Source organism: Lacerta agilis, chromosome 11 (genome assembly GCF_009819535.1).
Source record: "Lacerta agilis isolate rLacAgi1 chromosome 11, rLacAgi1.pri, whole genome shotgun sequence".
In the NCBI taxonomy this organism is placed as follows: domain Eukaryota; kingdom Metazoa; phylum Chordata; class Lepidosauria; order Squamata; family Lacertidae; genus Lacerta; species Lacerta agilis.
Genome location: NC_046322.1, coordinates 623,207 through 650,801, shown reverse-complemented (window position 1 = coordinate 650,801; position 27,595 = coordinate 623,207). Strand labels below are relative to the sequence as shown.

Below are 27,595 nucleotides of genomic sequence, written 5' to 3'. Positions count from 1 at the left end.
TGCCCACAGGCCCATTCCTGTATCTGTGCTATCTGTAATGGCAGGTAGGTAGCCGTGTTGGTCTGACGCAGTCGAAATAAATTTTAAAAAATTAAAAATTGCCCAGTAGCACCTTAGAGACTAACTATGTTTGTTCTGGGTATAAGCTTTCATGGTATCTGAATAAGTGTGCATGCACACGAAAGCTTATACCCAGAACAAACTTAGTTGGTCTCTAAGGTGCTACTGGACAATTTTTTATTTATTTGTAATGGCATGAGCAGTGAGTTACCACCAGAGGTGTTCCCTGCCTGATGAGTTGCCCATAGGTAAAACTATGGAACTCTCTGCTGCAGGGGGGGGCGATGGCCATGTGTCCTCCCCCCCCCCAGGACACATCCTCTTTTTCATGGGTAGAGTCATCATAGCGATGCGTAGTTAAAAGTTGGCAAATGTGTCCTCCTTTTTGCTCTTCAAAGTATGGCAACCCAGATTCATGGAGGAGAAGGCTGTCAGTGCCTACTAGCCATTATTATTATTATTATTATTATTATTATTATTATTATTATTATTATTATTATTAACAACAACAACAACAACAACAACAACAACAACAACACTCTGGGCAGCTTCTAACAAGATGGGCCCTTGGCCTGATCCAGGAGGCTCTGCCGATGTTCTTCTGCTTCATTTTTTTATTTTGAATACTTTATTGGTTGAAAACTTTATAACCAAAGTGTACAATAGATATTATAGGCAAAATGAGAAATAAAAAATAAACGATCATTCGTTCTTTAGCTAATACAGTACTTGCTTTGTACATCCATTTGTGATTAAATATGTCAAGTTACAGGTGGGTAGCCATGTTGGTCTGCCATAGTCGAAACAAAATAGAAAATTCTTTCCAGTAGCACCTTAGAGACCAACTGAGTTTGTTCTTGGCATGAGCTTTCGTGTGCATGCACACTTCTTCAGATACACTGAAACAGAAGTCACCAGATCCTTAAATATAGTGAGGGAGTGGGGAGGGGTATTACTCAGAAGGGTGGTGGGAATGAGTGATCAGCTGATAGGTGTGGAAAACCTGTTGACGACTCTTAATGGCTGCAATTAGTCTTGCAGGGAAAGGCAAGGGGTGAGATGGCTAAATTTCTATTTCTGAAATTTATTTGTATATAGAGAGCTGAAGGGCACTGTTGGCATTGGATTGCATACACAATGTTGGAAGATGAGCAATTAAATAGTCCTGAGATGGTATGTTTGGTGTTGTTCGGACCAGTAATGGTGTTATCCGGGTTTATGTGGCCCTTCAGCTCTCTATATTGGGCAAACAGGCCAAACCCTACACCAAAGGATAAATGGACATAAATCTGATATCAGGAATCACAAGACAGAGAAACCAGTAGGAGAACACTTCAATCTCCCAGGACATTCTATAAAAGATCTTAAAGTAGCTGTCTTACTACAAAGAAATTTCAGAAATAGACTGGAAAGAGAAGTGGCTGAATTGCAACTAATCACCAAACTTAAAACCATGGAGAAACCTGGTCTGAACAAAGACATTGGATTCTTATCTCATTATACATAACAAAGCTATCTTTAGCCATCTCACCCCTTGCCTTTCCCTGCAAGACTAACTGCAGCCGTTTAGAGTCGTCAACAGGTTTTCCACACTTATCAGCCTATCACCCATTCCCACCACCCTTCTGAGTAATACCCCTCCCCACTCCCCCACTATATTTAAGGGTCTGGTGACTTCTGTTTCAGTGTATCTGAAGAAGTGTAAATATGTCAAGACCTCCAATCTTCCCGTTGCAAGTTCCTTAAATACACGCTTAAACTTTTCTTTCTCCATATTGTTTGACTTACTATAAATTTTATTTTATAGAATTATCCTATTTGCACACCGAAGCTCAATCAAAACCTGCCAACGGATTGATCTTTTGACCATGTTCTTTTACATAAACTCTGTGTCTATACTGTGCGATATAGATGTTCTCCTGCTTTCTGCCCTCCCCCTTCTTCTTGCAGATCTTTGTTCTTCTGGCCGCCATGTGCTCCGTTCTGGCCATTGGCAACAGCATCTGGGAGTACAAGAGGGGCTCTGCCTTCCAGGTCTACTTGCCCTGGGCGCACGACGTCCACTCGGCCTTCTATTCCGCCTTCCTCATGTTCTGGTCCTACGTCATCATCCTCAACACGTTGGTGCCCATCTCCCTCTATGTCAGGTAAGCGGGGAGGGGGGAGGCACGTGCCCTGTGCCAGCCCCCAAACGGCCCATTTTCCACCGGGGTGTGTGTGTGTGTGTGTGTGTGTGTCCAGTGGCGTAGCAACGGGGGGGGCGGTGTGCTCCCGGTGCCACGCCTCCAGGGGTGACAAGGCACGCGGTTTGCCTCCGCCGGCGCTCCATCGCCGTACGGACAGGGCATGTGCGGCGTTGCTACTTCCTGCCAAGGACTCCAGCCCATTCCTTGTCTTCCTCTCGTTCAGCGTAGAGATAATCCGCTTGGGCAACAGCTTCTACATTGAGTGGGACCGCAAGATGTACTACCCCCTTAGTGACACCCCTGCCCAGGCCCGGACCACCACCCTCAACGAGGAGCTGGGGCAGATCAAGTACATCTTCTCCGACAAGACGGGGACCCTCACCCAGAACATCATGGTCTTTAACAAGTGCTGCATCAACGGAAAGATCTATGGTAGGGGCTGCTGCATCCCTTTATCGCTTGATTTTACAAGTGTAAGACTATAACAATACAAAACACATATCCATATTTAGGGAGTTCTCCCAATCTCTGGACCTTCCCCTCCATGGGTCCAGTTGTCAACTTTTCCAATTGCATATTGTTCCAGAATCCATTTCACTCCATTTGTCCATAGTATCGGTGTTATTGCAATCCTGCTAATGTTTTCATCTGCTTACAGCGGTCTCCCAGATATATTGTAATCCCCCCCCCATTCTTTGTTAAAGCATTGGTCTTGATTCCTGAGCTTTCTGGTCAGTTTTGCCATTTCAGCATAGTCTAACAGCTTAGTTTGCCATTCTTCTCCGGTAGGGACTTTGCCTTCCTTCCATCTCTGGGCTAATAACATCCGTGCGACTGTCGTCACATACATTAAAAGTCTTTTTTGCTCCTTTGGAATGTGGGCCCTTTGCCAGCCTGTCCCCCCCCCCAAGATTTTGTTCATCCATTAGTCCCAATCAGCATGGGTGGCTTGGGGGGAGAAAAGACAGTTCGGATACTTCAGCTGGTGTAGAATTCAGCGGTCAGGTTGCTCACCGGAGCAAGACGGTTTGAGCATATTATACCAATTCTGGTCCAACTGCGCTGGCCACCTATTAGGTTCCGGGCCCAGTTAAAAGTGCTAGTTTTGACCTATAAAGCCTTAAACAGCTCAGGAGCGCAATACCTCAAGGACTGCCTCTTTCCATATGAACCTACAAAGACCCTGAGATCACCTTCTGAGGCCCTCCTTTGTGTGCCTCCTCCTCAAGAGGTCCGGAGGGTGGCAACACAAGAACAGAGCCTTCTCTGCAGTGGCTCCTAATCTACAGAATGCTCTCCCTAGGGAAGTTCGACTGGCGCCTTCATTGTACACCTTTAGGCGCCAGACAAAAACGTTCCTTTTTAACCAGGCCTTTGGTTGATCTGTTGGACATCCTGTTCCCTTTTAAAATGAGGCTCTTTTCGGGCATGTGTATGTGTTCTTGGGTTGTTGTTTTTATTCTGATTATTTGTGTTGTGATCTTTTCTGTGAACTGCCCTGAGACCTCTGGCTATAGAGCGGTATATAAATCCAATAAATACCGGTAAATAAAGTGCCAATACAGGAACTATTTAGACCTTCTGCAGCCCCTCGCCTGTACCTGTTTTTCAATTCACCCAGCTGCTGCTTGCCGGCCTGGTGTCTCGCCTGCCTCCCGATGGGCAGTTGTAGATCATTGGCCAGGGTCCCGAAAGGTGCCTGGGTGCCCCTGTCGTCTCGCTGGCACAAACTGGCCCAGGCCTGGAATTCACAGGCAGGTGTGCGCTTGTTGTCTTCTCAACTGGGCTCTGTGCTTCTCACCCACAGGGGACGTCTATGACTTGGATGGACAACGGGTGGAGATTACGGAGGTAAGGGGCTGCAAGGGGGACAAAGGGTGGCAGGCAGGGCCAGAGGGCATTGTTGTGGTTCCAGCCCTGCCTGGCACTTACCGAGGATCAGGGGGCAGGCCATTTCAGCTAGGACGCGTCCCAGTGTGGCGGATGAAGTGGACAAAAGGAATTTTGACTTCCCCTCTTGCAGAGGTGTGGCAAGCCCAGGTGGTACCCGGTGCGGAATTTTTTTTTTGCCACCCCCCCAAGCTGCTTTGCTGGAGCGCTGGCAAAGCTGCACCCTCTTGGGAGCCACGGCTCCTGTCCGTCCCCCTCCCTGGGAAGCGCAATCATGATCCAAATGATTGCAGGGAGAATAGTTCAGATTATCTCTACTTCCTGGGCATCTATAGTGTTAGTGTATGTAAGTTTTGTTGATAATATCAGGCTAATAACATATAGTACCAAGGCACTGATTAAGAAAACAATTATTAATGCGTGTTCATGAAAGTGAAGAAGTTCTTCTATAATAGGGGAGGCTGCATTTTGGAAGCCTAGTTGTGCCGGGTGTGTCACCAAGGTTCACAGGCTTATTAACCCATAATTTAGCACTGACAGAGCTATGTAATTGATTTACTAGAACCTTATCAGGGGAGGAACATAAGAGGATGTGTGACTTAGAGCGAGTCAGGGTGCGAGGGAGCCCGGGGGGGGGGGGAGCCCCTGCTTGCCGTGAGCGGCTCATGCGTTGCCGCTTTACAGCAAACCGGGAAGGGAGGGAGGGAGGGAGGGTGAGCTGTGGCTCCTGTCCGCCCCTCCCTCCCTGGCTGGCTGTAAAGCGGCAAAGCAGGAGCCGCTTAAGGCGAGCTGGGGAGGGGCTGGATCCTCTGCTCGCGGCTGCAGCCACGTGATGGCAGCTTGCGCCGCCATGTCACCCCTGGAGACGTGCCATCGGAAGCGCACCGCCCCCACTGCCCCCCGTTGCGACGCCACTGCCGCCTTGTGCCTTGAGCTTCCCTCCTGGAAATTTCCTTCTTCCTTTCCTCTCTTGGGGGAAGTTCTGAGCCTTCTGGGTCAAGGCTGCCATTGCCCTGGAGTTTGGCAGGCTGGGAAGGGCGAGGGGAGCCTCTGTGTGGCCATTCGTGGTCTTTCTCCAGCTAGAAGGGAGGTGGGCAGATGAGCCCAGAGAAGTTCTCATGGTGGCAACCTTTCTCTCTCCCCCCCCCTTTCAGAGTACCCCAAAAGTTGATTTCTCATCCAACCCCCTCGCTGACCCCAAGTTCTCTTTCTACGACCAAAGCCTGGTGGAAGAAGTGAAGGCGGGAGATGTCATCACCCACAAGTTTTTCCGCCTCCTTTCTCTCTGCCACACGGTGATGCCAGAAGAGAAGAAGCAAGGTGAGGGGGAGGGGTGTAGCTGTGCCTCCTGCCTTGCAGGGGGTTGGACTAGATGACCCTCGGGGTCCCTTCCAACTCGACAATTCTGCGATTCATTGGGGAGACAGCACCTCTGGCTCTGAGCAGCAGTGTAGCCTGTGGAGAGAGGAAGGGACCTCGCCTGAGGGTGCTGTGCTGGGGGGCTCTTGTGGGCTGGGGCTGTCCTCTCCTCCAACAGGAATTTGTCTAACCCTCTTGTAAAGCCATCCACGTTGGTGGCCATCCCTGCCTGCGGTGGGAGGGAGTTCCATGGGTTAGCTATGGGCTCACTCACACTTCTGCTTGTCCTGCGCCTTCTAAGCACGGGTTTTGCCTTTGCCCTGACACTTTTGCCCTGGAAAACCTGCTCTTTAGCGCTAAATCAGAACAAATGTCAGCCTGCTGACGGCTGTTTGTTCCAATTCAGCACTAAAGATGAGGCTTCCCCACAGGAAATTAGCAAGGCAAATGGAGTTGTGGATCAGCCCTGGGTGATGCATGAAGATCTTCCTTTTATCTGTCCTGAGTCTTCCCAACATTCAGCATTGCTGGCTGCCCATGAGTTCCAGTGATATGAGAGAGGCAAAAAACCTCTCCCCACTCCCCTTTGTCCAGGCCAGGCATCATTTTAGGAATTTTAAGGGCGTCTCCTCTTGCCCACCTGTTCTCTCCAGACTCCCGAATCGGTTGCTGTGTGTGGCACATTCCCGCCTCCCTCTTGGAAGTGACGCTGCCCCCCTCTCCCCTTGCCCCCCCCCCGGCAGGTGAGCTGGTGTACCAGGCTCAGTCTCCGGACGAGGGAGCCCTGGTGACGGCCGCCCGAAACTTTGGCTTCGTCTTCCGCGCCCGGACCCCAGAGACCATCACGGTGGTGGAAATGGGGAAGACCATCGTCTACAAGCTCCTGGCCATCCTGGATTTCAACAATGTGCGCAAGCGGATGTCTGTCATTGGTGTGTGGCCCCTTCCTCCCCTCCCCCAAACCCCGTGCCTCGCCTGTGATTGGTTCTCAGGAAAATACTCTCTTCTTGCTGAGTTGTTTCCACCAGCGTCAACCAGCTGGGCAGACTTTTTCGACGGGAGTTTGAGTGAATTGGTGCAAAGCGATTTCCACTACCTGCTCGCTATGAAAAAGGAACTTCTAGGGGGTTGGACTCTTGCAACAGCTCCAGTTCTGACACCCTTTGAGGGGCTGCCCTACAAGGACCTGGAGAGAAAAGAGAGAAATGCCACTCCCTACAGTTCCCTACAGCGTGGGTGGAACCAGGGGCGGAGCAAGGGGGCGTGGGGGCGATCCGCCCCGGGTACCGCCCGGGGGGGGTGGACACCTGTGGTGGGGTCCCGGCCCCACACCAAGGGGTGGGCCAGTGAGGAGGGGTGTTGTGTGACACCCCTCCCCGCTGGCCTGCCCCTTGGCTCCTTGCCGCGGCAGCCGAGCGCTACAGAAGCCCTTTAAAAAGAAAGAGAAGAAAGAAAGGAAAGCAGCCGCTTGCTTGCTTGCTTGCTTGCTTGCTTGCTCGGCCGGTGGCTGCTTCCCTTTCTTTCTTTTTTTTCTTTTAAAGGGCTTTTTAGCTGGCTGCCTCGGCGCGGAGCCGAGGGGTGGGCTAGCGAAGAGGGGCGTTGCGTGACACCCCTCCTCACTGGCCCGCCCCTCGGCTCTGCGTGCGTCGTGACGTCAGAACGCGTGCGTCGTAACGTCACGACGCACGCGTCTGACACCCCGCCCCCAGTGGTTGCCTCTGTGCCGCCACCCCGGGTGGCAAAGAGGCTTCCTCCACCGCTGGGTGGCGCTGTGGGTTAAACCACAGAGCCTAGAGCTTGCCGATCAGAAGGTCAGCGGTTTGAATCCCCGCAACGGGTTGAGCTCCCGTTGCTCGGTCCCACTTCCATTAAGGTTGGTGTGGTGCTGTGTAGACAGGTGCAAAGTTCCATTATACTGTAGAGAGCACTTTAGACATGGGTGGCGCTGTGGTTTAAACCGTAGAGCCTAGGGCTTGCCAATCAGAAGGTTGGCGGTTCGAATCCCCATGACAGGGTGAGCTCCCGTTGCTCGGTTCCAGCTCCTGCAACCTAGCAGTTCAAAAGCACATCAAAGTGCAAGTAGATAAATAGGTACCACTCCGGCGGGAAGGTAAACGGCGTTTCCCTGCGCTGCTCTGGTTTGCCAGAAGCGGCTTAGTCATGCTGGCCACATGACCCGGAAGCTGTATGCCGGATCCCTCGGCCAATAAAGCGAGATGAGCGCCACAACCCCAGAGTCGTCCGCAACTGGACCTAATGGTCAGGGGTCCCTTTACCTTTACCTTTACAGTTAGGAAGCTTCTGCCCATTGGCACATCTCACTCAGTATTGTTTGCAGTGACAGGCAGCAGTCGTCCAGGACCTCAGGCAGGGCTCCTCCCCTTCTGCATGCCAAGCAGATGTTCTGCCGCTGAGCCTCTCTGGCTCTTCCATCTAGGAAGACTAGATCTTTTAAGGAAGGGGGACATCCCCCCAGCCATCTCTGACTCTCTGCTCGTGTGTCATGTGTCCGTCCAGGGTGGGGACCAATTCTGGACACCCTCTCATTTTCTGCCCTTCTTCCTTCTTCCCAGTGCGGCGCCCTGACGGCAAGGTGACCCTGTACTGCAAGGGGGCAGACACGATCCTGTTCGAACTCCTGCACCCTTCCTGTTTACCTCTTAAGGAGGAGACTACCGAGTCCTTGGAAGTAAGCTGGCAGCGGAGTTTGCATGCAGAGCCTCCCCAGGGCGATGCCCTTGCAGCTTCACCCCCACCCCAGCCCACCCCCGGGGGTTTCATGAGACCCACAAAGCGGGAGTCTCTGTGGCGCTCCTTTCCCCTGACCCCTCCTGTGCCCGCTTGCGTCCTTCCAGGAGTTTGCAGGGGAAGGTCTCCGGACGCTGGTCGTGGCCTACAAGGACCTGGAGAGAAAGTCCTTTGCCGATTGGCAGAAGCGTCACCACGAAGCCAGCACAGCCCTGCAGGATCGAGAGGAGAAGCTGTCTGAGCTGTACGAAGAAATCGAAAAAGACCTGATAGTAGGTGGGGGGGGCCAGGAGGGAAGCCGGGCGCTCAAGGCTCAGGCACCGAACGGGAACAAAAAGGGATCGGTCAGACTGGGTGAGGGTTAGCTGAGATTGCTGCCTTGCAGGGGGTTGGACTAGATGACCCCTGGGGTCCCTTCCAGCTCTACAATTCTGTGATTCTATCAGCCATGCAGCTTAAGCGGCTTGGAATGCTGATGTTACTTGTATTTAGAGTATTTCTAAACAGTCGACCCATTCAAAAAAATAAAGAATCAGGGCAATGAACCATAACATAGCAAGCAAGGTCCCCCCCCCTGCATTTGACGCCTTCCTGCCCCAGTGGAGAGACTCCCCTCTCCTCCCTTTCATTGTGTGCATCTCTTTTCCTCTTCTGATTTCCCGCTCATTAAAAAGCTCTTTGTTGAGCCCTGGGGCTGGACTCGCAATGATGCGTGGCTCCTTCCTGCTCCCGCGTTTTAAGAGTCTACGTGCGAACGCGTTTTGCAAGCCTCTTCCTGAGCCGCCTTCATCTGGGTCCCCAGAGGCCAGCGGAGTGGAGCCAGCTAGGACTCGGCTGGGCCTGTTTGCCTTGTGGGAGGTCATAAGAACATAAGCAGAGCCCCCTGGATCAGGCCAATGGCTCGTCCAGCTCGGCATCCTCTTCTCATCGTAGATGAGCAGTTGCCTGCGGAAACCTACTCTTATAAGGAAAAAAACTGCTCCTTTTCCCTGTATGGGGTATCAAGAGCCTGCATAGCATCCTTATGTAGGTTCTCTATTGGTAGCAGAAAAATAACAGATGCAACCAGAGAATATTCAGAAGCTAAGAGGCTAAGAAGTCTGCTCTTTATTAAACTATTGCAACAGGGTCCCCACTCGCCACACGCAGGAGGGAGGAGGAACCCACAACATTGGTGTGAGAGCCAGTGTGGTGTAGCAGTTAAGAGCAGTAGACTCGTAATCTGGGGAACCGGGTTCGCTTCCCCGCTCCTCCACATGCAGCTGCTGGGTGACCTTGGGCTAGTCACACTTCTCGGAAGTCTCTCAGCCCCATTCACCTCACAGAGTGTTTGTTGTGGGGGAGGAAGGGAAAGGAGAATGTTAGCCGTTTGAGACTCCTTCGGGTAGTGAAAAGCGGGATATCAAATCCAAACTCCTCCTCCTCCTCCTCCTCCTCCTCTTTTGAAATTGCCTCCCCAAAACATCATCCATACATCACAGAAGGAGGTGGTCCCTAGCAGAAATTTGAGAGTGTCCCTTCTCTCCTGTCTGCCAGGATACCTGATAATGCCTTATCTGATTGCCTTTTCTGGGTAGCCTGGCCATTCCTTGGAGATGGTAAATACTATCTATACACAAATACACCCTTAAGACAGGATTTGTAAGCAAAAACACAATGGGAAGGCTTTCCCCCACTTTGCTCCCTTACTGCAGAGAAATATTTGAGGTAACTGGGAGAGTCAAAATGGCTTCAGGATTGTTCTTCTGTAATATTTCAGACACGTGGTTTATATACTTATGCATGTGTTTGCCTTGTACATTTATTTAATATATATAGGACCTCTAGAATTCCTATCCTACAAACAGGATCTGAGCCACAGTTTAACTCTGCGGTGCCTGGCGAATGATTTTTTCCATCCATCCCGAATCTTTCAACCTAAGGGCTCACCTGTACCTCCATGTCCCATGCTTAGAAAGCAGGAGTCTGAGTGGTTTTTTGTTTGCCTCACCACTTTCCCCACAAAACCCGCTCTCTAGCATTGAATCGGAACAAACATCAATCCACAGAAAACACAGCGGTCATTTGCTCCAATTCAACCCGCTATAGGGCGAGCTTTCCTGGAGGAAAACAGCAGGATCAGTGCAAGTCTGGGTGGGCCCCCAGCTTCATTGGGTGTCCGTTGGTCACCCCTTTCAGAGCACCCCTTTATGACCTCCCCTCCCCTCTCTGCAGTTACTTGGTGCCACGGCCATCGAGGACAAGCTGCAAGACGGTGTCCCACAGACAATTGAGACCTTGGCGAAAGCGCAGATTAAAATCTGGGTGCTCACTGGAGACAAGCAAGGTACTGCCAGAGGGGGAGATGACACACTGCTGGCGGTTGATTCTGCACCCTTCTGAGATGCATCCCAGAATCCTTTGTGACATCACAGGCGGGAAGAACAGCGCAGCGCATTCTCAGTTCATGGGGGTGACTTTGGGCAAAACTCCCTTGACCTTCCCCTAGGTGAGAAACGCCTGGTGGGTGAATCTCAGAGTGTGTGAGGCTGGCCTCCTTGCGCCCACCAGCCTTAAGTCATCCTGGAGTGGGAAAGAGAGGTGGGCTTGGAGGGGCCAGGTCCTAGGAATCGCAGCAAGCGCCAAGGAAAAGGCGCAGAGAAAATCAGGATTGTAAGAGCTCTGAGAGAAGCAGAGTAATGAGAGAGGAGAGCAAAGACAAGAGGGACAAAAGAGAAAGAGAAAAGGAGCACTGGAAAGTTAAAAGCCCTTTAAAGCGAGCGGGGGGGGGCTAGATGTGGTTTTAAGGGCAGGCGAGAAAAATGAGATGAACCGCAGAGTAAAGAATCCATTTGAAGCATTGCCAACACACATTTAAAACCCATCAGCTCCCCCAGAGAATCCTGGGAAATGTAGTTCTCCCCTCCCAGAGACACCCTTACAAACTACAGTTCCCAGGCTTCTTCGGGGGGGGGAGTCATGAACTTTGTGTATGTTTGAAGCATCACCTCCGTCTCCAGGTGAGGTGAAAAGGAGAGTGAGCAAGAAGCTTCAGAAATTCCCGTGCGCCAATGTGAGGGTGCAGGAGGGGCTCTTGCCTTCTGCCTGGCCGTCCGGGACGGAGGGGGCCCTCAGTCAGGTCAGCTGACCCAGCCTGAAGGGCCCATCTCAGGCAGAGGCATTGCCATGAAGGGGAGAACGAGCGAGGGAGAGTCCATCCCCCAGGGGGCCAGGGACGCTTCCCTCCTGGCCCTAACACTTGTTGTGTGCCGCGGTGCATCTCCTCCTTCCTTGGAGGTGATGAAGCAGAGGTTGGGTGGACACCTGCCAGAGATTCCTGCCTTTTGGGAGCCTGGACTAGAGGACCCCCCTCCCACCATTCTGCCATTGTGTGATTCTTCTACAGAGACGGCCGTGAACATCGGCTACTCCTGCAACATGCTCTACGACGACATGAAGGACATCTTCTTCATCCAAGGGGACACCTTTGAGGAAGTGCGCCAAGAACTCAGGTAAAGGTCTTCTCTGCCCTGTGGGAATGTTCAGGGAGGCAGGAGAGGACATGTTGTTTATTAATATCCTTCCTAACTTGCGCTAGCAAGTTCCTTTACTTAGCAGAGTTTTACATTCCCCTTTTAAACGCACAGCGGATAGCTGGTTGCAGGCTTGTGTAAGCTTCTCACTATTATGTTCCTGGTAAGTTCCTTTGTATCCCTTAAAGAATAAACACGCCACAATCTTGTGTAAAATATATAAAAGAACTTTACTCACATTCAGTTCACAGTTGGATCCCTGAAGGCAGACTTGGTTACAAAGTATGTGAATGTGGATCTATCCCATATGGGGGAATAATCCCAGTGTCCTCTGTTGGCTGAGAGCCAAGAAAGCATCTCTAGCTATAAAGCTGCTCCAACAACAGAGGAAGTCAGAGAGAGAGGAGGAGGAGGAGTTTGGATTTGATATCCCGCTTTTCACTACCCGAAGGAGTCTCAAAGCGGCTAACAATCTCCTTTCCCTTCCTCCCCCACAACAAACACTCTGTGAGGTGAGTGGGGCTGAGAGACTTCAGAGAAGTGTGACTAGCCCAAGGTCACCCAGCAGCTGCATGTGGAGGAGCGGAGACGCGAACCCGGTTCCCCAGATTACAAGTCTACCGCTCTTAACCACTACACCACCCTGGCTCTCGCCAGGAGAGAGAGAGAGTGCTGTGTGCCTTGTGCTTTTGTTACCAGGATAGGTAAGGTCACGCCCACCTCTAGTCACATGCAAAGGAAGTATGTTCCAGCAAGGAGGAAACAGAAAGTTTTCTGCTGACTGGACCAAACATCCCTCTGCATGTCCACTCTAGGAAAACAAGGAATGTTGTACTTGACTGCTACTTATGTATCACACCCCACGCGCCCTCCTCCAAGGCTGCGGCAAGGCTTCTGGGGGCTACTAGCCATGAGGCCCCTCCCCCCCAGCATGCCCCTGACTGCCAGCGGCTGCAGGTGGGCAAAGCGCTGCCAAGCTCAGGTCCTGCTGGGGGGCTTCTCCCAGGGAGGGGCTGAGACGGTCTGCTTGTCTACTAGTTAGGGGGTGGGAGTCTTGCTTTGCTTGTTGTTTGCATATTGCTAATATTGTTTTCTTATTATCCACTTGTTTTCTTTATTAAATTTATTACTGTTTTGGGGGAACTCCCCGTTGGTTTCCGCAGTGCTTGTTATTGTGGGTCTTCTCTTAGGAAAGCGAGGAAGACGATGACTCAGGAGGCCGCCATGGATGACGATGAGCTGGATGTCCAAGTCAAGAAGTCTGGCAGTTGCAAGGTCTTGCCGGAGGAACAGCCCAACGGGGAATACGGCCTGGTCATTAGTGGGCACAGCCTGGTAAGGAGGCGGCAAGGAGCTGCTGCAGGAATCTATGTAAAGGTTGGAAGGAGGGTTTGCCCTTCCAGCGGACACAACACACACACACACACCCCACTACCAAAATCAACACAATCACATCTGCAAATGTCCCCACAAAACACTTTCATCACAGTTTTTCCTATCTATTCAAAGGGCCTCTGCTGCACGTTACCAAATGCAACAATTCACTGATAAATGTATCTATGTACAGTGGTACATCTGGTTGCGAACGGGACCTGCTCCAGAGGCCTGTTCACAACATGAAAAGACCGCAACATGAAGTGCCGTATCTGCACATGTGCGTGGTGCGATTTGGCGCTTCTGCGCATGTGCAAAGTGTGATCTAGTGATTGTGCGCATGCGCTCGCACCGAAAGCTGGAAGTAACCCATTCTGGTACTTCCGGGTTTGGCGCATTTGTATCCTGTAGTGACCGCAACCCGCAGCAAACGCAACCCCAGGTATGACTGTACTGGCTCACTGGGGAAACTTCAGAAATTCATATAAAATTACTCCAGTGTCGGGTTTACCCCATTCCAACATTGTTCTGTTCAGGAAGGAGATGGCTACCAAGGAGGGAGCTTGGGACATGAGTGAGGGCAGCCATCCCTCTGCCTGAGTGATACTCTCTGGCATCCTGACACCTGGGTGCCGGACAGGTAGCCATTCCAGAAACAATAGCAAACCCAGATCAGTACAAAAGGGTGTGATTACAGGGAAATATAAATATCTCTTTTGTATCATTTGATGGGTGTAAGGTGGAGGTGAAGGGAAGGGTGGGGGCATGCCCTGATGCTCAGGTTACTGCACCCAGACCCTCCCAATGTGTGATGTACTTATGATGTAGTTTTAGGGGTGTTGTGGGTATCTTTGTAAAAGTGATTCTGGTTCTGGGCTTCTTCCTGCTTCTCCCATGTGCTGGGTGGAAAGTCCTGTTGTAACGGTCCTACAAAATAAAGACCAGGCCTACTGGCTGCTATTTTGCTCCTCTATTCCTGGCTGGTGTCTTTGTCTGGTAATCCAAGTGAGCCCAAGGACTTTCCTATAACAGAGCCTCCAAATGTTTGGGACTCCAACTCCCATCAACCCCAGCACAGCTGGCCAAATGGTGCTGGGGCAATGGGAGCGGAAACCATGCTGGCTGGGGGCTGCTGGGAGCTGCCAAGTGGGGTCTGGTGGCACAGCTTTGGGGATCATAGAATCGTAGAGTTGGAAGGGAACCCAAGGGTCATCTAGTCCGACCCACTGCAATGCAGCCAACTCAGCAACTTATCCAGGTGATGTGGCCTACAAGACCTCTCCCTGAATGGAGAGAGTTGGAAGGCCACAGCCCCACTGTCGGGGGGGGGCCTTTGGGGGACCAAAACCAGGATAGGGCTGAGAAGGGGGTTGGACTAGATGACCCTCGGTGTCCCTTCCAAATGTCAACCAGAGTGGGGAGACCTCCATACAAATATAGCATCTCTGGGCTGCCCTAATGGCAGCACAGAGCCTTGCCCCTCCCTCCCTCCGTCGCAAGAAAGGGGAGCACCCGGCTTCCTTGGTGTGCTGCGTCCAAGCCCAGGGCTAGGCAGGAGGGCATTCCTGTCTCCAAGGCTTTGGGGTCCTCTTTGCTTCAGCAGAAGAGGAAGGGAAGGCTTCCCTGTGGGAATTTTCAGGGGGCAGAGAGGATATATTGTTTATTAATATCCTTCCTAACTTGCGCTAGCAAGTTCCTTTACTTAGCAGAGTTTCACATTCCCCTTTTAAACGCACAGCGGGTAGCTGGTTGCAGGCTTGTGTCAGCCTCTCACTATTAGGTTCCTGGTAAGTTCCCTTATATCCCTCTTAAAAGAATAAACACGCCACAATCTTGTGTAAAATATATAAAAGAAGTTTACTCACATTCAGTTCACAGTTGGATCCCTGAAGGCAGACTTCATTACAGATATATCCATGTGGATCTATCCCATATGGGGATAATCTTAGCACCCTCTGTCGGCTGAAAGCCAACAGGGCATTTCTAGATAAAAAGCTGCTCCAACGACGGAGGAAGTCAAAAAGAGAGTGCTGCCTGCCTTGTCCTTTTGTTACCTGGACAGGTAAGGTCACGCCCACCTCTAGTCACATGCAAAGGAAGCATGTCCCAGCCAGGAGGAAACAGGAAGTTTTCTGCTGACTGGACCAAACATCCCTCTGCATGTCCTCTCTAGGAAAACAAGGAATGTTGTACTTGACTGCTACTTATGTATAACGTCCCGCATTGCCTTCTCCTGTTCCTGTGCCCCCACCCTCATTGTGTGTGTCTCCCCCCCCACCCCTTTGCAGGCCTATGCCCAGGAAGGGGAGCTGGAGCTGGTGCGGACAGCCTGCCTCTGCAAGGTGGTGATCTGCTGCCGGGTGACGCCTCTGCAGAAGGCGCAGGTGGTGGAGCTGGTGAAGAAGTACAAGAACGCCGTCACGCTGGCCATCGGAGACGGGGCCAACGACGTCAGCATGATCAAGGGTGAGGGCCCTGCAAGCCCACCAGAAGGCTAAGTGGGGAGCTTTGTGAGGGGGGGGGCACCCGTGCCACTGAAGGCAGGATCCAGCCTCAGGAGCCCCAGGGAGAAGCAGCTTAAGGACTTCGTCAGCTCATTGCGCTGCAGAAATCTCCGCAGCCCGCCAGCCTTGGGCGCATCCAATGCTCTCATTAGTTAAATGTGCCTAATTGGCTGTCAAGTGAGATGCTGCGGTCTCTGAGCAATGTGGGAAATAATGGGATTCTTCAACATAGCTGCCTGGATTAAAAGGACCCCAGGTGCAAAACAAGGGTGGGGTGGGAAGGACACCCAGCCCCCCAGCCCCAAGAGAGGGGTGCCCCCACAGCAACTTCACTAGAAGAGGAATCTGCTGGGGGGGCTCTATTTGATGAGGGAGGGTTGACCAGTGGTGTTGGGGCTGTGCTTTCTCTCTGGCTCTGATCCTGGAGATTTAAAAGAGGATTGGAGATATGCAAGGAGGAGAGGAATATTGATGGCTGCCAGCCAGGATGGTTGGAGGCAGCAATGTTCCTGGAAACCCCAGGAGGGGAGGGGGCTCTTGGGCTCGGATCCTGCTTGCGGGTTTCACATTTGAGGAATCTGCTTGGCCACTGTGAGAACAGGAGGCTGGACCAGTTGGGCTCCCATGGGCCTGATCCAGGAGGCTCTTCTCTGGTTCTCCAGTTCTGCAGAGGTGGAAAAGGGGGGGAGAGCCCTCCTTCAAAGGGAAGAGAATCTCTACTTACTCTCTCAATCCATGTTTAATACGATAATGTCTTCTTCTCTTGCTAATTATGCTCTTTCAAATGTGTGCTCTCTACTTGACCTTCCTTTGGAAGGCTTTATTTTGAAATCTTTACGATATAGTTTCAGTTTCCTGTTAACGATGTTGCTTTGAATGTACAGTATATGGTGTTGCTGATTTGCTTCTGTAATGTTTTATTTTGGAATGTGCTGTTTGATGTTTGAATGTAGGTCGTAAAGCGCCTTGAGGTTTTATTCTTAAAAATTTAAAGTGGTATAGAAACGAAATGAGTAAAGAGTAGACCCTTCCTCCCCCCCGCTTTATTTGTAAGAAAGCAGATGGGGGGGAACCTGCGTGAGAGAGGTGGGCACAGGCAGGGGGCACAGACTCATGCCAGTTATTGCCACCTTGGATGCCCCTGAGTGCCAGTTGCAAGGGCAAAGGCTGCTGCTGCTGTTTGTGGGCCCCTTTCCGGGGGGGGGGGTGCCTGGTTGGCCCCAAGGACAGCAGGGCACTGGACCCCCCCTGGCCTGACGCAGCTGCTTTGGGGCTCCCTCTCCTTCTCTTCCAGCCGCCCACATTGGCGTTGGCATCAGCGGCCAGGAGGGGATGCAGGCTGTGCTGTCCAGCGACTTCTCCTTTGCGCAGTTCCGCTACCTGCAGCGGCTGTTGCTGGTCCACGGACGCTGGTCGTACATCCGCATGTGCAAGTTCCTGGCCTACTTCTTCTACAAGAACTTCGCCTTCACGCTGGTCCACTTCTGGTACGGCTTCTTCTCCGGATTCTCTGCACAGGTGAGCCCCGTTCTGCCAGGCCTCTGCTGCCCTCTGCTGACCGCCGCTTAAAATTGCTGGGAATTGCCAATTTATGTCTTTTAAAAAAAATCATAAAATTTATATATTGCTTGATTGCCATTTTAAAAAACCACACACACCTGCAAGCAGTTTGTGTTCATCTGCCAGGCTTTGGTGGGTCTGTGCAGCCCCAAAGACAGACTCTGAACCTGCACAGAGCAGCCCTTGGCATCTTCTGGATCCGGGCAATGCTTCGTTGGGCTCGCCACCCTCCAGGGCACCTGCGCTCCGAGGGTGCTGGGCCCCACCTTCTCCTGCCCCTCTTTCTGACTGCCGCCATCCTTGCATGTTTGAACTGGCTCCTTCCATGTCTGGCCAGCTGGTTCTCTCCACCTTCTCTTGAGATTTTCACTCCCTCGTTCATTTTTGCATGTCCCTTGTTGGCAGGTAGGGGCCTTTTGCAGGAGGGGCGTTTTGCAGGAAGGGCGGAGGAAGCTTCCCGCCTTGGATCATAGCACTGTAGAGCTGGAAGGGACACCGAGGATCATCTGGCCCCACCCCCCGCAATGCAGGGTGCTCACAGCCATTCTTTGCAGGCACCAAGGGCTCCAGAGCACCCCTGGGACTTTGGACAGAGCTTTGTTCACGGGGAGCAGGTGGGGCGCAGGAGAGAGGGGGTGTCCCGCAGTCCTGGGGATCAGCGACACTAGAGGGCTCCTTCCCCCCCACCCTTTCCAAAGGTCTCCTGCCTCCTTGCAGCCCCTTGCTTGAGCTGTGATTACTTCACGGCCTTTGGGATCCCTTCCAGCTCTACAGTTCTATGATCCTTAATATTGTTGTGAGTTGGGGGGGGGGCTCCGTCTGCTTGATGCCCTGAGGACCTCCCTGTTTTGGGGCTCCTCTATCTGTGGGGGTGGAGGGTCCGAGAACAAGCTTGCCAAAGCAGTCCCAAACCAGTCTCTGTAGTTGCACGCGGCACCTCAAGAGGCAACTCCAGGACTAAGGCTGATTTCTCACCGATTTGGGGCATGGTGCACACTGCCGCCGCCACCACCCCACCACCCAAAATTCACAACAATATTTTCACCTCTGCCCTGGCTGACAGAGGAGGCCATTTCCAGCCCCCCTCCTGCAATTCACTGCTGGTTCTCCCCACTGAGATGCTTGCCTTAGGGGTCAGCAACCTTTTTCAGCCATGGACCTCAGACCATGTGGGGGTCCGGACTATATTGGGGGGGGGGAATGAATGAATTCCTATGCCCCACAAATAACCCAGAGATGCATTTTGAGAAGGCGATTGGGCCGCATTCAGCCCATGGGCCTTAGGTTGCCTACCCCTGCCTTAGACCATGCCCCGTGGGCTCCTTATTTCTGCCACTGTCTTTTGACCACATATTTGCACCCTTGGCTTCCCAGCAGCTGCCTGGGCCTTGTTCTCCTCTTTTGGATTTGGATTTGGATTTGATATCCCGCTTTTCACTACCCGAAGGAGTCTCAAAGCGGCTCACATTCTCCTTTCCCTTCCTCCCCCACAACAAACACTCTGTGAGGTGAGTGGGGCTGAGAGACTTCAAAGAAGTGTGACTAGCCCAAGGTCACCCAGCAGCTGCATGTGGAGGAGCGGAGACGCGAACCCAGTTCCCCAGATTACGAGTCTACTGCTCTTAACCACTACACCACACTGGCTTTTGCTAGCCCTCCTTTGGGACACCCACCCGCTTGCAGTCATGGGCCCTTGTGTCTGGGACTTCACCTCTGCCGCTGATCTCCGTGGGGCTTTTCTCATTTCCTCCCTCCCTCGGTCTCTGCAGACGGTGTATGACGAATGGTTCATCACTCTTTACAACATGGTGTACACCTCCTTACCTGTCCTGGGAATGAGCCTCTTTGACCAGGTACGGCTCCTTGATTTGTTTGCTGCCCTCTTGGTCCGATCAGGAGTTTGCCCCACAACTGGGAGCAGAGGGCTCTGTTTCTGGCCCTGCCATCGGGGTGACTCGCCTCTCTCAGCCTGGGGGCTGCCCTGAGGGATGGCTGCCCCTCCAACACACAGGCTCTCACCCTGCATTTAGCACACACACAGCACAGGTAGACAGGCATGCGCAGGTGGGCACCAGCATGCTCAGCCCAGGAGTGTGCATTGGGTTGGAGGAAAGCATTTTCCAAATGGGGAGTATCCAGGATTGGAAGCCTAGAGGTCCAGGCTAAGACCAGCAGGTCACCAAACTATTAACCCCTGTGTTGCAAACTGAAATCAGTGATAACCAAAGCAACACAATGACCAATATATACACTTATAAGTTTCTCTTGTAAACCTAGAACCAAATGAACGAACATCTATAAGTCTCTGAAAATCTTTGGAAGCAATATAAGTCTCTTTACAGCTTGGCTCACCAGATAAGCATCTGATCTACGGCTTCATCCAGAGACTTATCATCTAGGTTTGCAAGAGAACCTTCTAAGTGTATATAGTTGTTCACATTGTACTATGTTATGTGTAGAATTCCTAACGAGTTCTAGTGCTGTCATATTGCAACTGGTCACCGTGTTGCTTAAGACCAACCAGCAGGTGGAAGCGATTTTGGCTGAGCCTCTCTGGGGAAGGACCCTCAGTGAGAGGCAGGGGAGGGGAGATCTGCTGAGGTGGGACAATGGGGGAAGCAAGAGAAGCTCCCAGGTGAGAGCCAGGAGGCTCCTCCCATTGAGATCCACCTTGCATTCTTCTTCTTGCTCTTTCTGTTTTGATTTGGATCACAGTCGTACCTCTACTGATGTATCCCTCTGGATACGGAATCTTCAGGTTACGGCCACGGCAAACCCAGAGGTGTATACTTCCGGGTTTTGCTGTCCACGCATGCGCAGAAGCACTCAATTGCGCCACGCACATGCGCAGAAGCGCGCCTCTATTTACGTAATTTTTGGGGTGCAAACGGCCCCCGAACGAATTAAGTTTGTATCCAGAAGGTCCACTGTAGTCTGTTTTTTATTGTACTGTATTATGAGAAGCTTTAATAAAATCTTATATATAAAACCAGAAGCTTAGAAGGACCTTCCTAAATGAAAGCAGGAGAGCAGAGTGTCAGCTGGGAATAACTGGAGGGTCAGAGATGCTGGTGTTGCATCTGGAACGGGGCTCTTCTATGGGGCAGGAGGCGATCTAGGTGGCCATCTCTAATCCACGTACAAAACAACGTGTCACAGCACAGATGGAGGGAAAGGGGAAAGATGTGGGTCTGTATCACAATAGGCCTGAAAGCATTGGAGGGTTGCATACTACTATGGTTTGTCAGGCAGCCCAAGACACTTGGCCACCTGAGGCAAACCACAAAAGGTGCCCCCTTCCTGCCAGGGAAGAAGGGCTGAGAGAAGATCTAGATCAGGAGCAAGGAGGGGGTGGGGATAAAGATCTGCATCCAAATCTGCTTCCCCTGGGGGGGTCCTTCCGCCTGAAGCAGTTGCCTCATAGGTGGGCCGGCCCTGCGTGGCTGCAGCTGACTTTTGGTTTGAGGGTGAGTGAGGTCTGCCGGTTTGAGCTAAAGGCTTTGCAGACGTGGTGGGTGTCGAGGGCGGATCCTGCAGGGTGGCTGAGGAGGGGTGAACAGCTGCCTTGCCTGCAGTCTCAAAACACACGCAGCCCCTCCAATTCCCACCCCCAGGACGTGGATGACCGGTGGAGCCTGCAGTTCCCGCAGCTCTACCTGCCTGGCCAGCAGAACCTCTACTTCAACAAGAAGGAGTTTGTCAAGTGCGTCCTCTACAGCGTCTACAGCTCCCTGGTCCTCTTCTTCATCCCCTACGGGACCCTCTTTGACTCCCTGAGGAGCGACGGGAAGGCCATTGCCGACTACCAGTCCTTCGCACTCATGGCCCAGACCTGCCTGCTCATTGTGGTCTCCGTCCAGGTAAGGGGTCGCCTGCCACGGGGCCCCGGGGCCTCTGCCAGGCCCATGGGGAGAAGGCAGGACTTCCTGTCCTCAACTGATGCAGCAAAATGACCTATCGGGATGGGGAGGGTTCAAGGGGGCTGGAATTTATTCTGGGCCGATGTGGGGAGCTCACACCCTCAGCAACTTCCAAGTGGTCCATGGGGTGGCAGGAGATATTGGAGGGGGGTAAGCGTGGGTGGCGCTGTGGTCTAAACCACTGCGCCTAGGGCTTGCCGATCGGAAGGTCGGCGGTTTGAATCCCCATGACGGGGTGAGCTCCTGTTGCTCTGTCCCAGCTCCTGCCCACCTAGCAGTTCGAAAGCACGTCAAAGTGCAAGTAGATAAATAGGTACCACTCCGGCGGGAAGGTAAACGGCATTTCTGTGCGCTGCTCTGGCTTCGCCAGAAGTGGCTTAGTCATGCTGGCCACATGAGCTGGAAGCTGTCTGCGGACAAACGTCAGCTCCCTTGGCCAGTAAAGCCAGATGAGCACCGCAACCCCAGAGTCGTTCGACTGGACTTACCTGTCAGGGGTCCTTTACCTTTTTCAGCATTTTGCAAATGAATGGCCTGCCTGGAGTGAGAGAAGCAAGGGTCAAGGCCTGTCCCTATTTCTGGGAGGCTGGAGTTCCTTGGGGAGTTTAGGGTGGGATGAAGACCTCTCCCTCAGCATAGCAGAGAACAGAGGGGAGAAGAGAGAGAGAGAGAGAGAGAGAGGAGAGAGGAGAGAGAGAGAGAGAGAGAGAGAGAGAGAGAGAGAGAGAGAGAGAGAGAGAGATGGGAAGACAGTCAAACTTCGGCTCCAAAACACCTCTGTTTTGGAACATTTTGGCTCCCGAATGCCAAGAACTCATGCAAATGCTCTGGTTTCTGAACATTTATCGGAAGCCAAACGTCTGATGCAGCTTCCTCTTGAATGCAAGCCACGCCTCATTTGTCGAAAATTTCGGAAGCTGAATGGGCTCCTGGAACGGATTACGTTTGACAACCAAGGTTTGACTGTACAGCAACTCCCCTGGGAAGGAAAGCTGCAGCTCTGGGGACTTTTCAGTTTAGAGGAAAGGCAGGGAAGAGGTTTACAAAATAATGCCTGGCGTGGAGGGAAGGGACGGAGTTTTTCTCCCTTCCTCCCTCCAGAACTATCTGGGCATCCAGGGAAGCTGAACGTGGGAAGAAGATCCAGGCCAGGTTAAAGAAAGGACTTCTTCACACAGCACACAGTTAAACTTTGGAACTCCCTGTCACTGGATGCTGTGACGGCTTTAAAAGAGGATTGGACAAATTCATAGAGACGGGCTCCTAGCCAGGAAGGCCCTTCTTTGCCACCAAGGCTGGAGGCAGCAATGCTTCTGAATGCCAGTTTCTGGGAACTGCTTGCCAGTCTCCCCCATGGGGCATCTGTTTGGAGTCTGGAGGGGCCCCTGGCCTGATCCCAGGTTCTCCTGCTGTCCTCCTTCTCTCACGCTCTCCTTGGCGTCCCTCTTGCAGATGGGCCTGGACACTGCCTACTGGACGGCCGTCAACCAGCTCTTCATCTGGGGCAGCCTGGCCATGTACTTTGCCATCACCTTCACCATGTACAGTGACGGCACCTACCTCATCTTCACCGGCTCCTTCCCCTTCGTCGGTGGGTATCGGGGGGCCGGCAGGCAGGCAGACCCCCTTTCTGGCAAACTTCTTCCAGGGACAAGGGCAGGGGGAAGCCCCCGTTGAATCGGTCCTTGGGCGTGCAAAGGAGCCCTGTGGAGCGCTGGGCAAAGGCAGCTGGGGGACCAGGGGATGCCAAGGGCTGCAATCGGGGGCAGAGGGTGGCAGGCACCTGCATTGCAGGGGGCTGGGCTAGATGACCCCCAGCACCCATTTCTAACTCTGCAGTTCTGTGCTTCTATGATGATGCATGTGGCCTGAGGCTCCCTGTGTCCTTCAGAGGCAAAGGGGCGGAAAGGCAGATGTGGAATCACAGAATCGCGGAACTGTAGAGCCGAATGGGACCCCCAAGGGTCATCCAGCCCAACCCCTTACTATGCAGGAATCACAGGCAGGAGGGGCCTCCGGAGCAACAGGACCCTGGAAGCTCCTTGTTCCCCCCGGCCCCTCCCTGCACATCCTGAAAGCGACCCTAAACTTGGGAATAAGTTTCTCCGCCAGTTGCTGACCCCCAGGACCTCCAGCCCTGTTTCTTCTGCCCCGCTCTTGAGCCAGCCGCATTGCATGCCCGCTTCTTGTTCCCCCCGCCAGGCTCGGCTCGGAACACCTTGAACCAGCCCAACGTCTGGCTGTCCATCTTCCTCTGCGTCATCCTCTGCGTCCTCCCCGTCGTCGGCTTCCGGTTCCTGAAGGTGCAGCTCAAACCCACCATCAGCGACCAGGTAAGGCCTCCTCCTTCCTGGGCACAGGTGTTTCTTGGGGGGGTGCTGCATGCCTCTAAGTGGTGGGGGGCACAAGGAGCTGCCCCTCACTTGGCCTCGGCCTGCGATGCTTCCTCCCATCCCAGGGGCCAAGTGACCCCGGCCATCTGCGGCTGAGAGGCGAGTGCAGATTATGGACACGGATTAAGAGGAACTGGGGCAGGAGGAAAGGGCTATTTTTAGAAAGAAGCAGAGAGGGGGGCACTGCAGCTCAGGGACTGTGCACCCCCCCTCCACTCCTCCTGTGGGCTGTGACTGGCTGAAGTCCCCACCCCCACCCCCCGCTGTGAAAGAAATCTGAAATCTCTAGTCAGCGTGAGAGCATGCCCAAGCTGGAGATATCGTTGCTGACTTTATTCGTTTTATTTCTATATTGTTTTATTTTTATTTGGGGGGGATCTGAAAGTGGTTTAAACATTAAAACACCAAATAAAACATTATGGAAGCAGATGAAATACAAAATATACATTCAAAGCAACATAACAAACAAAAATAGTAAAATGTTGTCTTAAAGATTTCCAAATAAGACATTCCAAATAAGAGAGCCAGGTACAGAATTCACATTTAATGCAGCAAAGCTAGCCAAGAAAAGAATATTAACATTGAAAAATACTAATTTGAACATTTCAGACCCAAACAAACAAAAAACAAACTCAGGGAGGCCTTAAGACCCAGGAAGGCTCCCTTGAGCGCCTCATCTGCCAGGCCAGCCATGCATCTCTGCTGCCCCCTGCTGTTTCATTTTGGCCTGCCAGCCCCCAAGTCTCTTGTCCTGGGGGCACAGAGGGGAGCCTGCCCCGATCTCCATGGCTGCATCTTGGCCTGGATGGGCTTTGCCTGCAGGGACCCCTTTCCCTCCCCCAGTTCAGCCTCCAGCTTCTGCTGCAATTTTGAGTTACGGGAACAGAACATTTCCATTTCTTTTTATGATATTCCTGTTTTAAGCACAGGAAGAGTTGAAAGGCCAGATTCTCTTCCCCTGTTGCTCCCAGGTTTGTACGAATCCCCTGGGCATCTTTTCTTTAGAAGGGCGAGAACGAGGGAGTCTCCTGAGCAGGGCAGGCTGCAGATCCCACCCCCCCCCACCCCCGGTGTTGTGTTCTGCAGGGAGGCACAGGGTGCTCCAAGGCAGGGCTGGGGGGGTTGGCTGGGGTGGGGGCTCCTCACTTGCGCCAGTATACGCAGGGTCCACACAACTTCCCCGACATCAAAATCTGTAGGGAAATCTGGGCAGTGGGCCAGGGGGGAAGACTGTTGCCGGTGACCCATTGGTGCCCTGGAGCCAACCAACTCCAGGAGGCTGTGGTTGCCTCGACACCCACATTAATATCCTTGTGGGTGCTGGGCTCCCTCAAAGTCAGTGGGCAAAGTTGTTGCAGACACCCACAATCTTTGCTGTGAGACGGCACCTATGCGTTGGTGAGACATGAAGGGCCCTTTGCCAATCCTCCTTGTTGCTTTCTTGAATTTCTAAACCCCCCCCCCACACCCACACACCTGGCAGATAGAAATGAAAGGCTGCTGCAGCTTCATCTGAGGCTTAGGGGAGAAAGAGGTCCTGTAGCCCCCCCACCTGCATTGCAGGAGACTCAGCTAAACATCCCTGACAGACAGTCTCTGTTTCAATGCCTTCAAGAAGGAGAGGCCGCCACCTCCCCTGCCCCTGCTCCCAGCCGACGCTTTTGCCTGCCCTTCCTCCTCCCTCCCCGCAGCTTTTCCTCTCTCCTCCTTCCGCCCGCAGGTCTTGAACATGGTGAAGCGGCTGCAGAAGGGGCAGCTGCCTCCGTCCCCCAAGCGGCGCCTGCAGCGCAAGGCCTCCCGGCGCTCCGGCTACGCCTTCTCCCACCAGTACGGCTTCGGGGCCCTCATCACCTCGGGGAGGAACATGCGCTCCTTCGGCGCCACCCGGTCCTTCTCCCCCAACAGCGAGAAGTACAGGCAGAAGTGAGGCGCAGGGGGAGGGGCGGGGGTGCTCCGTGAAACTTCCCAGGGACAGGCAGAGCCGACAGGGCAGCCTGGGCAAAGGGGGCCTTCTTTTTCTGCTGGCCCCGGGCCCCTAGGGGCCAGACTGTTTGGTCCTGGGGAGCGAGAGAGGAGATCGGGCCCCACGCGGAGCTCCCCGGAGGAGGAAGGGGGTCCCCAGGGGAGAGAAGAGGGGACCCCCGTGGCCCCTTCACCACAGCCATTTCCAGAAGAGAGGCAGGTCCCTTCTCCTCTTGCCATCCACCTTTGTCCGGAGACATCCATGGAGCCCTGAAGCTCTTCCAGAAGTGGCGGGCCCAATCCGCCCAGAACCACGAGGGGGGGGGAGCCTTGGCAGGTAACAGGTGACGACAGTTGCGGCGAAGCCATGGAAGGGTGTTGTTTCCAGCGTTGCGACCAGCTGCTCAATGTGGCAGGATGAGGCTTCGGCCTCAGAGGATTCCCAGACGCTGTTCTGGAAGCAGGAAGCATGGATTTGGCAGAGCATGGAGGGGCCCTGCCGGGACGCCCCCCAAAGACTCGAGAGACAGTTCGGGGCAGAGAGTGCTGTCCCACGTGGCTGAATGGGTGAAGCATTGGGGGCTGGGGGGGGCTGGGCTGCCAGCCTGGTCCACTCTTCTCCTGTGCAGTCGTGGTGCCCCTCCTCAGTTCCAAGGATGGCATGGGGAGTGGCAAGGCTGGGGCCCCTCGGTGCTGGCAGTGGGCGACGTCTGCCCCCCATGGCTCCCGGCTATTCTTCCCAAAGCACCTTATCAGTGGGGGGGGGGAGTGATGCTGCCCGGCCCACCCCCTGCTTTGGGACTTTGCAGCTGCCTGGCCGTGGCAGGAAGGCCCCTGGCCACCGGTGGCCCTTGCCCCATGGCAAAGCGGGGCTCATGCTGGGGTGGGGGGCTGACGCCCAGGAAAGAGCAGAACCGGCCCTGTCCCGGTTGGGTCCCTCTCAGGGCTCCAGACTATGGGGAGGGGGGGACTGCTCTGGGTGGGAGGGAAACAGGTGAGGCTGTGGGGCGCCCCACAGACTTTGGTCTTCCGTTTGTACAACCCTTTGTAATAAAACAGCAAATGAAAATGCTCTGCATCTCCCTGTGGTCTTTCGGTGAACAGGGCTCATTGGTCAAAGTGGAGGGGGCAGTAGGGGGCTCTGGGGGGGACCCCAGGAGCCTCAGCAAAGGGGGCTTTTCCTCCTGGCCAGACCCACAGGGCTTTGGGGGCTCAGTCTGCTCATACCAACATGGGCTGAGCCAGCCAGGCTGCAGCATTTGGGTGGGGGGGTGAGAATGAGTGGGGGCGCTTCATTGTCCCACCAACCCTCAGTCACCTTTCCCCTTTGGATCATTCAGAGGGGGGAGAGCAAGGTGCATGGAGACCCATGGAAGATGCCCCCACCCCCTTGGGAGATAGAGAGAACATGGGCAAGGCTGGCAAGCTTTACCAAACGACCCAGAGGCAGCACTGCCCAATGGTCACAGCAGCATTCCGCCTCCAGTCTGTTCCTCTTCTTTTGACGCAGTCCTGCCTGGTCAACATGCTAATCCAGTTTAGCGAAATTGGGGGGTGGGGGTGGAGGGGTGTCTGGATTTTCTCCTAATCCAAAGAGAAGATCCCACTGCAACTCCTGGCCCTCTGCACATGCTCAGAGGCCCTTTGGCCCTTCTCACCTTGGCATATGCCCCTCCCAGCTGATCCCCAATCGAGATCAAGCTATATTTCCTGCTCTTTTAAAATGGAAGGACCTCTCACACGGACATCACAGTTAAGTCAAGCTAAATAAGATATAAGGCGACGGTCAGCCCCGGTCCGACAACTCTCTGCCACTTGACAATGTCTAAAGGTTCTTGCTGAGCAGGCAGCTCTTGCCGAAGGCTCTCTCTGGCCCCAGGCAGCCTTGGCACCTGGACTGAACTTGGAGCGGGCCCTATAGAGCTGTAGGGTTGGGGCAGGGACTCTCAGGGACCATCTACTCCAGCCCCTTGCAATGTGGGAATCGCAGCTCCAGGCTTGGCCTTCTGGCTTTTGACAGAAGCCGGATTTGTGTGGCGCTGCTGCCCTGGGAGGAAGAATGGGATGCAAACTTAATCCGTTGATTAATTCTTGCAGCGACAGCAACTGGCTGGCCCTTGCGTCCGT

General features: G+C 53.3%; 1 protein-coding gene across 5 annotated transcripts in view; it reads left to right on the top strand.

The window, feature by feature from the left end:
* LOC117054943 (phospholipid-transporting ATPase ID-like) overlaps positions 1–26,420 on the top strand; it is a 65,131-nt gene extending 38,711 nt beyond the window's left edge. For 2 of the 5 annotated variants that reach the window (XM_033164193.1, XM_033164192.1), the window contains exons 12-28: positions 2,011–2,207; positions 2,470–2,678; positions 4,054–4,097; positions 5,291–5,456; positions 6,239–6,427; positions 8,069–8,184; positions 8,351–8,515; positions 10,458–10,569; positions 11,629–11,734; positions 12,946–13,090; positions 15,418–15,595; positions 16,928–17,151; positions 18,963–19,046; positions 20,808–21,053; positions 22,566–22,704; positions 23,316–23,446; positions 25,227–26,420. In XM_033164193.1, coding sequence (XP_033020084.1) covers positions 2,011–2,207; positions 2,470–2,678; positions 4,054–4,097; positions 5,291–5,456; positions 6,239–6,427; positions 8,069–8,184; positions 8,351–8,515; positions 10,458–10,569; positions 11,629–11,734; positions 12,946–13,090; positions 15,418–15,595; positions 16,928–17,151; positions 18,963–19,046; positions 20,808–21,053; positions 22,566–22,704; positions 23,316–23,446; positions 25,227–25,433 — 2,658 coding nt within the window. In that variant the 3' untranslated portion in view covers positions 25,434–26,420. Of the gene's footprint in view, positions 1–2,010; positions 2,208–2,469; positions 2,679–4,053; positions 4,098–5,290; positions 5,457–6,238; positions 6,428–8,068; positions 8,185–8,350; positions 8,520–10,457; positions 10,570–11,628; positions 11,735–12,945; positions 13,091–15,417; positions 15,596–16,927; positions 17,152–18,962; positions 19,047–20,807; positions 21,054–22,565; positions 22,705–23,315; positions 23,447–25,226 lie in introns of those variants that run through there. The other 3 variants (XM_033164191.1, XR_004427555.1, XM_033164194.1) reach the window with 3 other exon arrangements.
* The last annotated feature ends 1,175 nt before the right edge of the window (positions 26,421–27,595 follow it).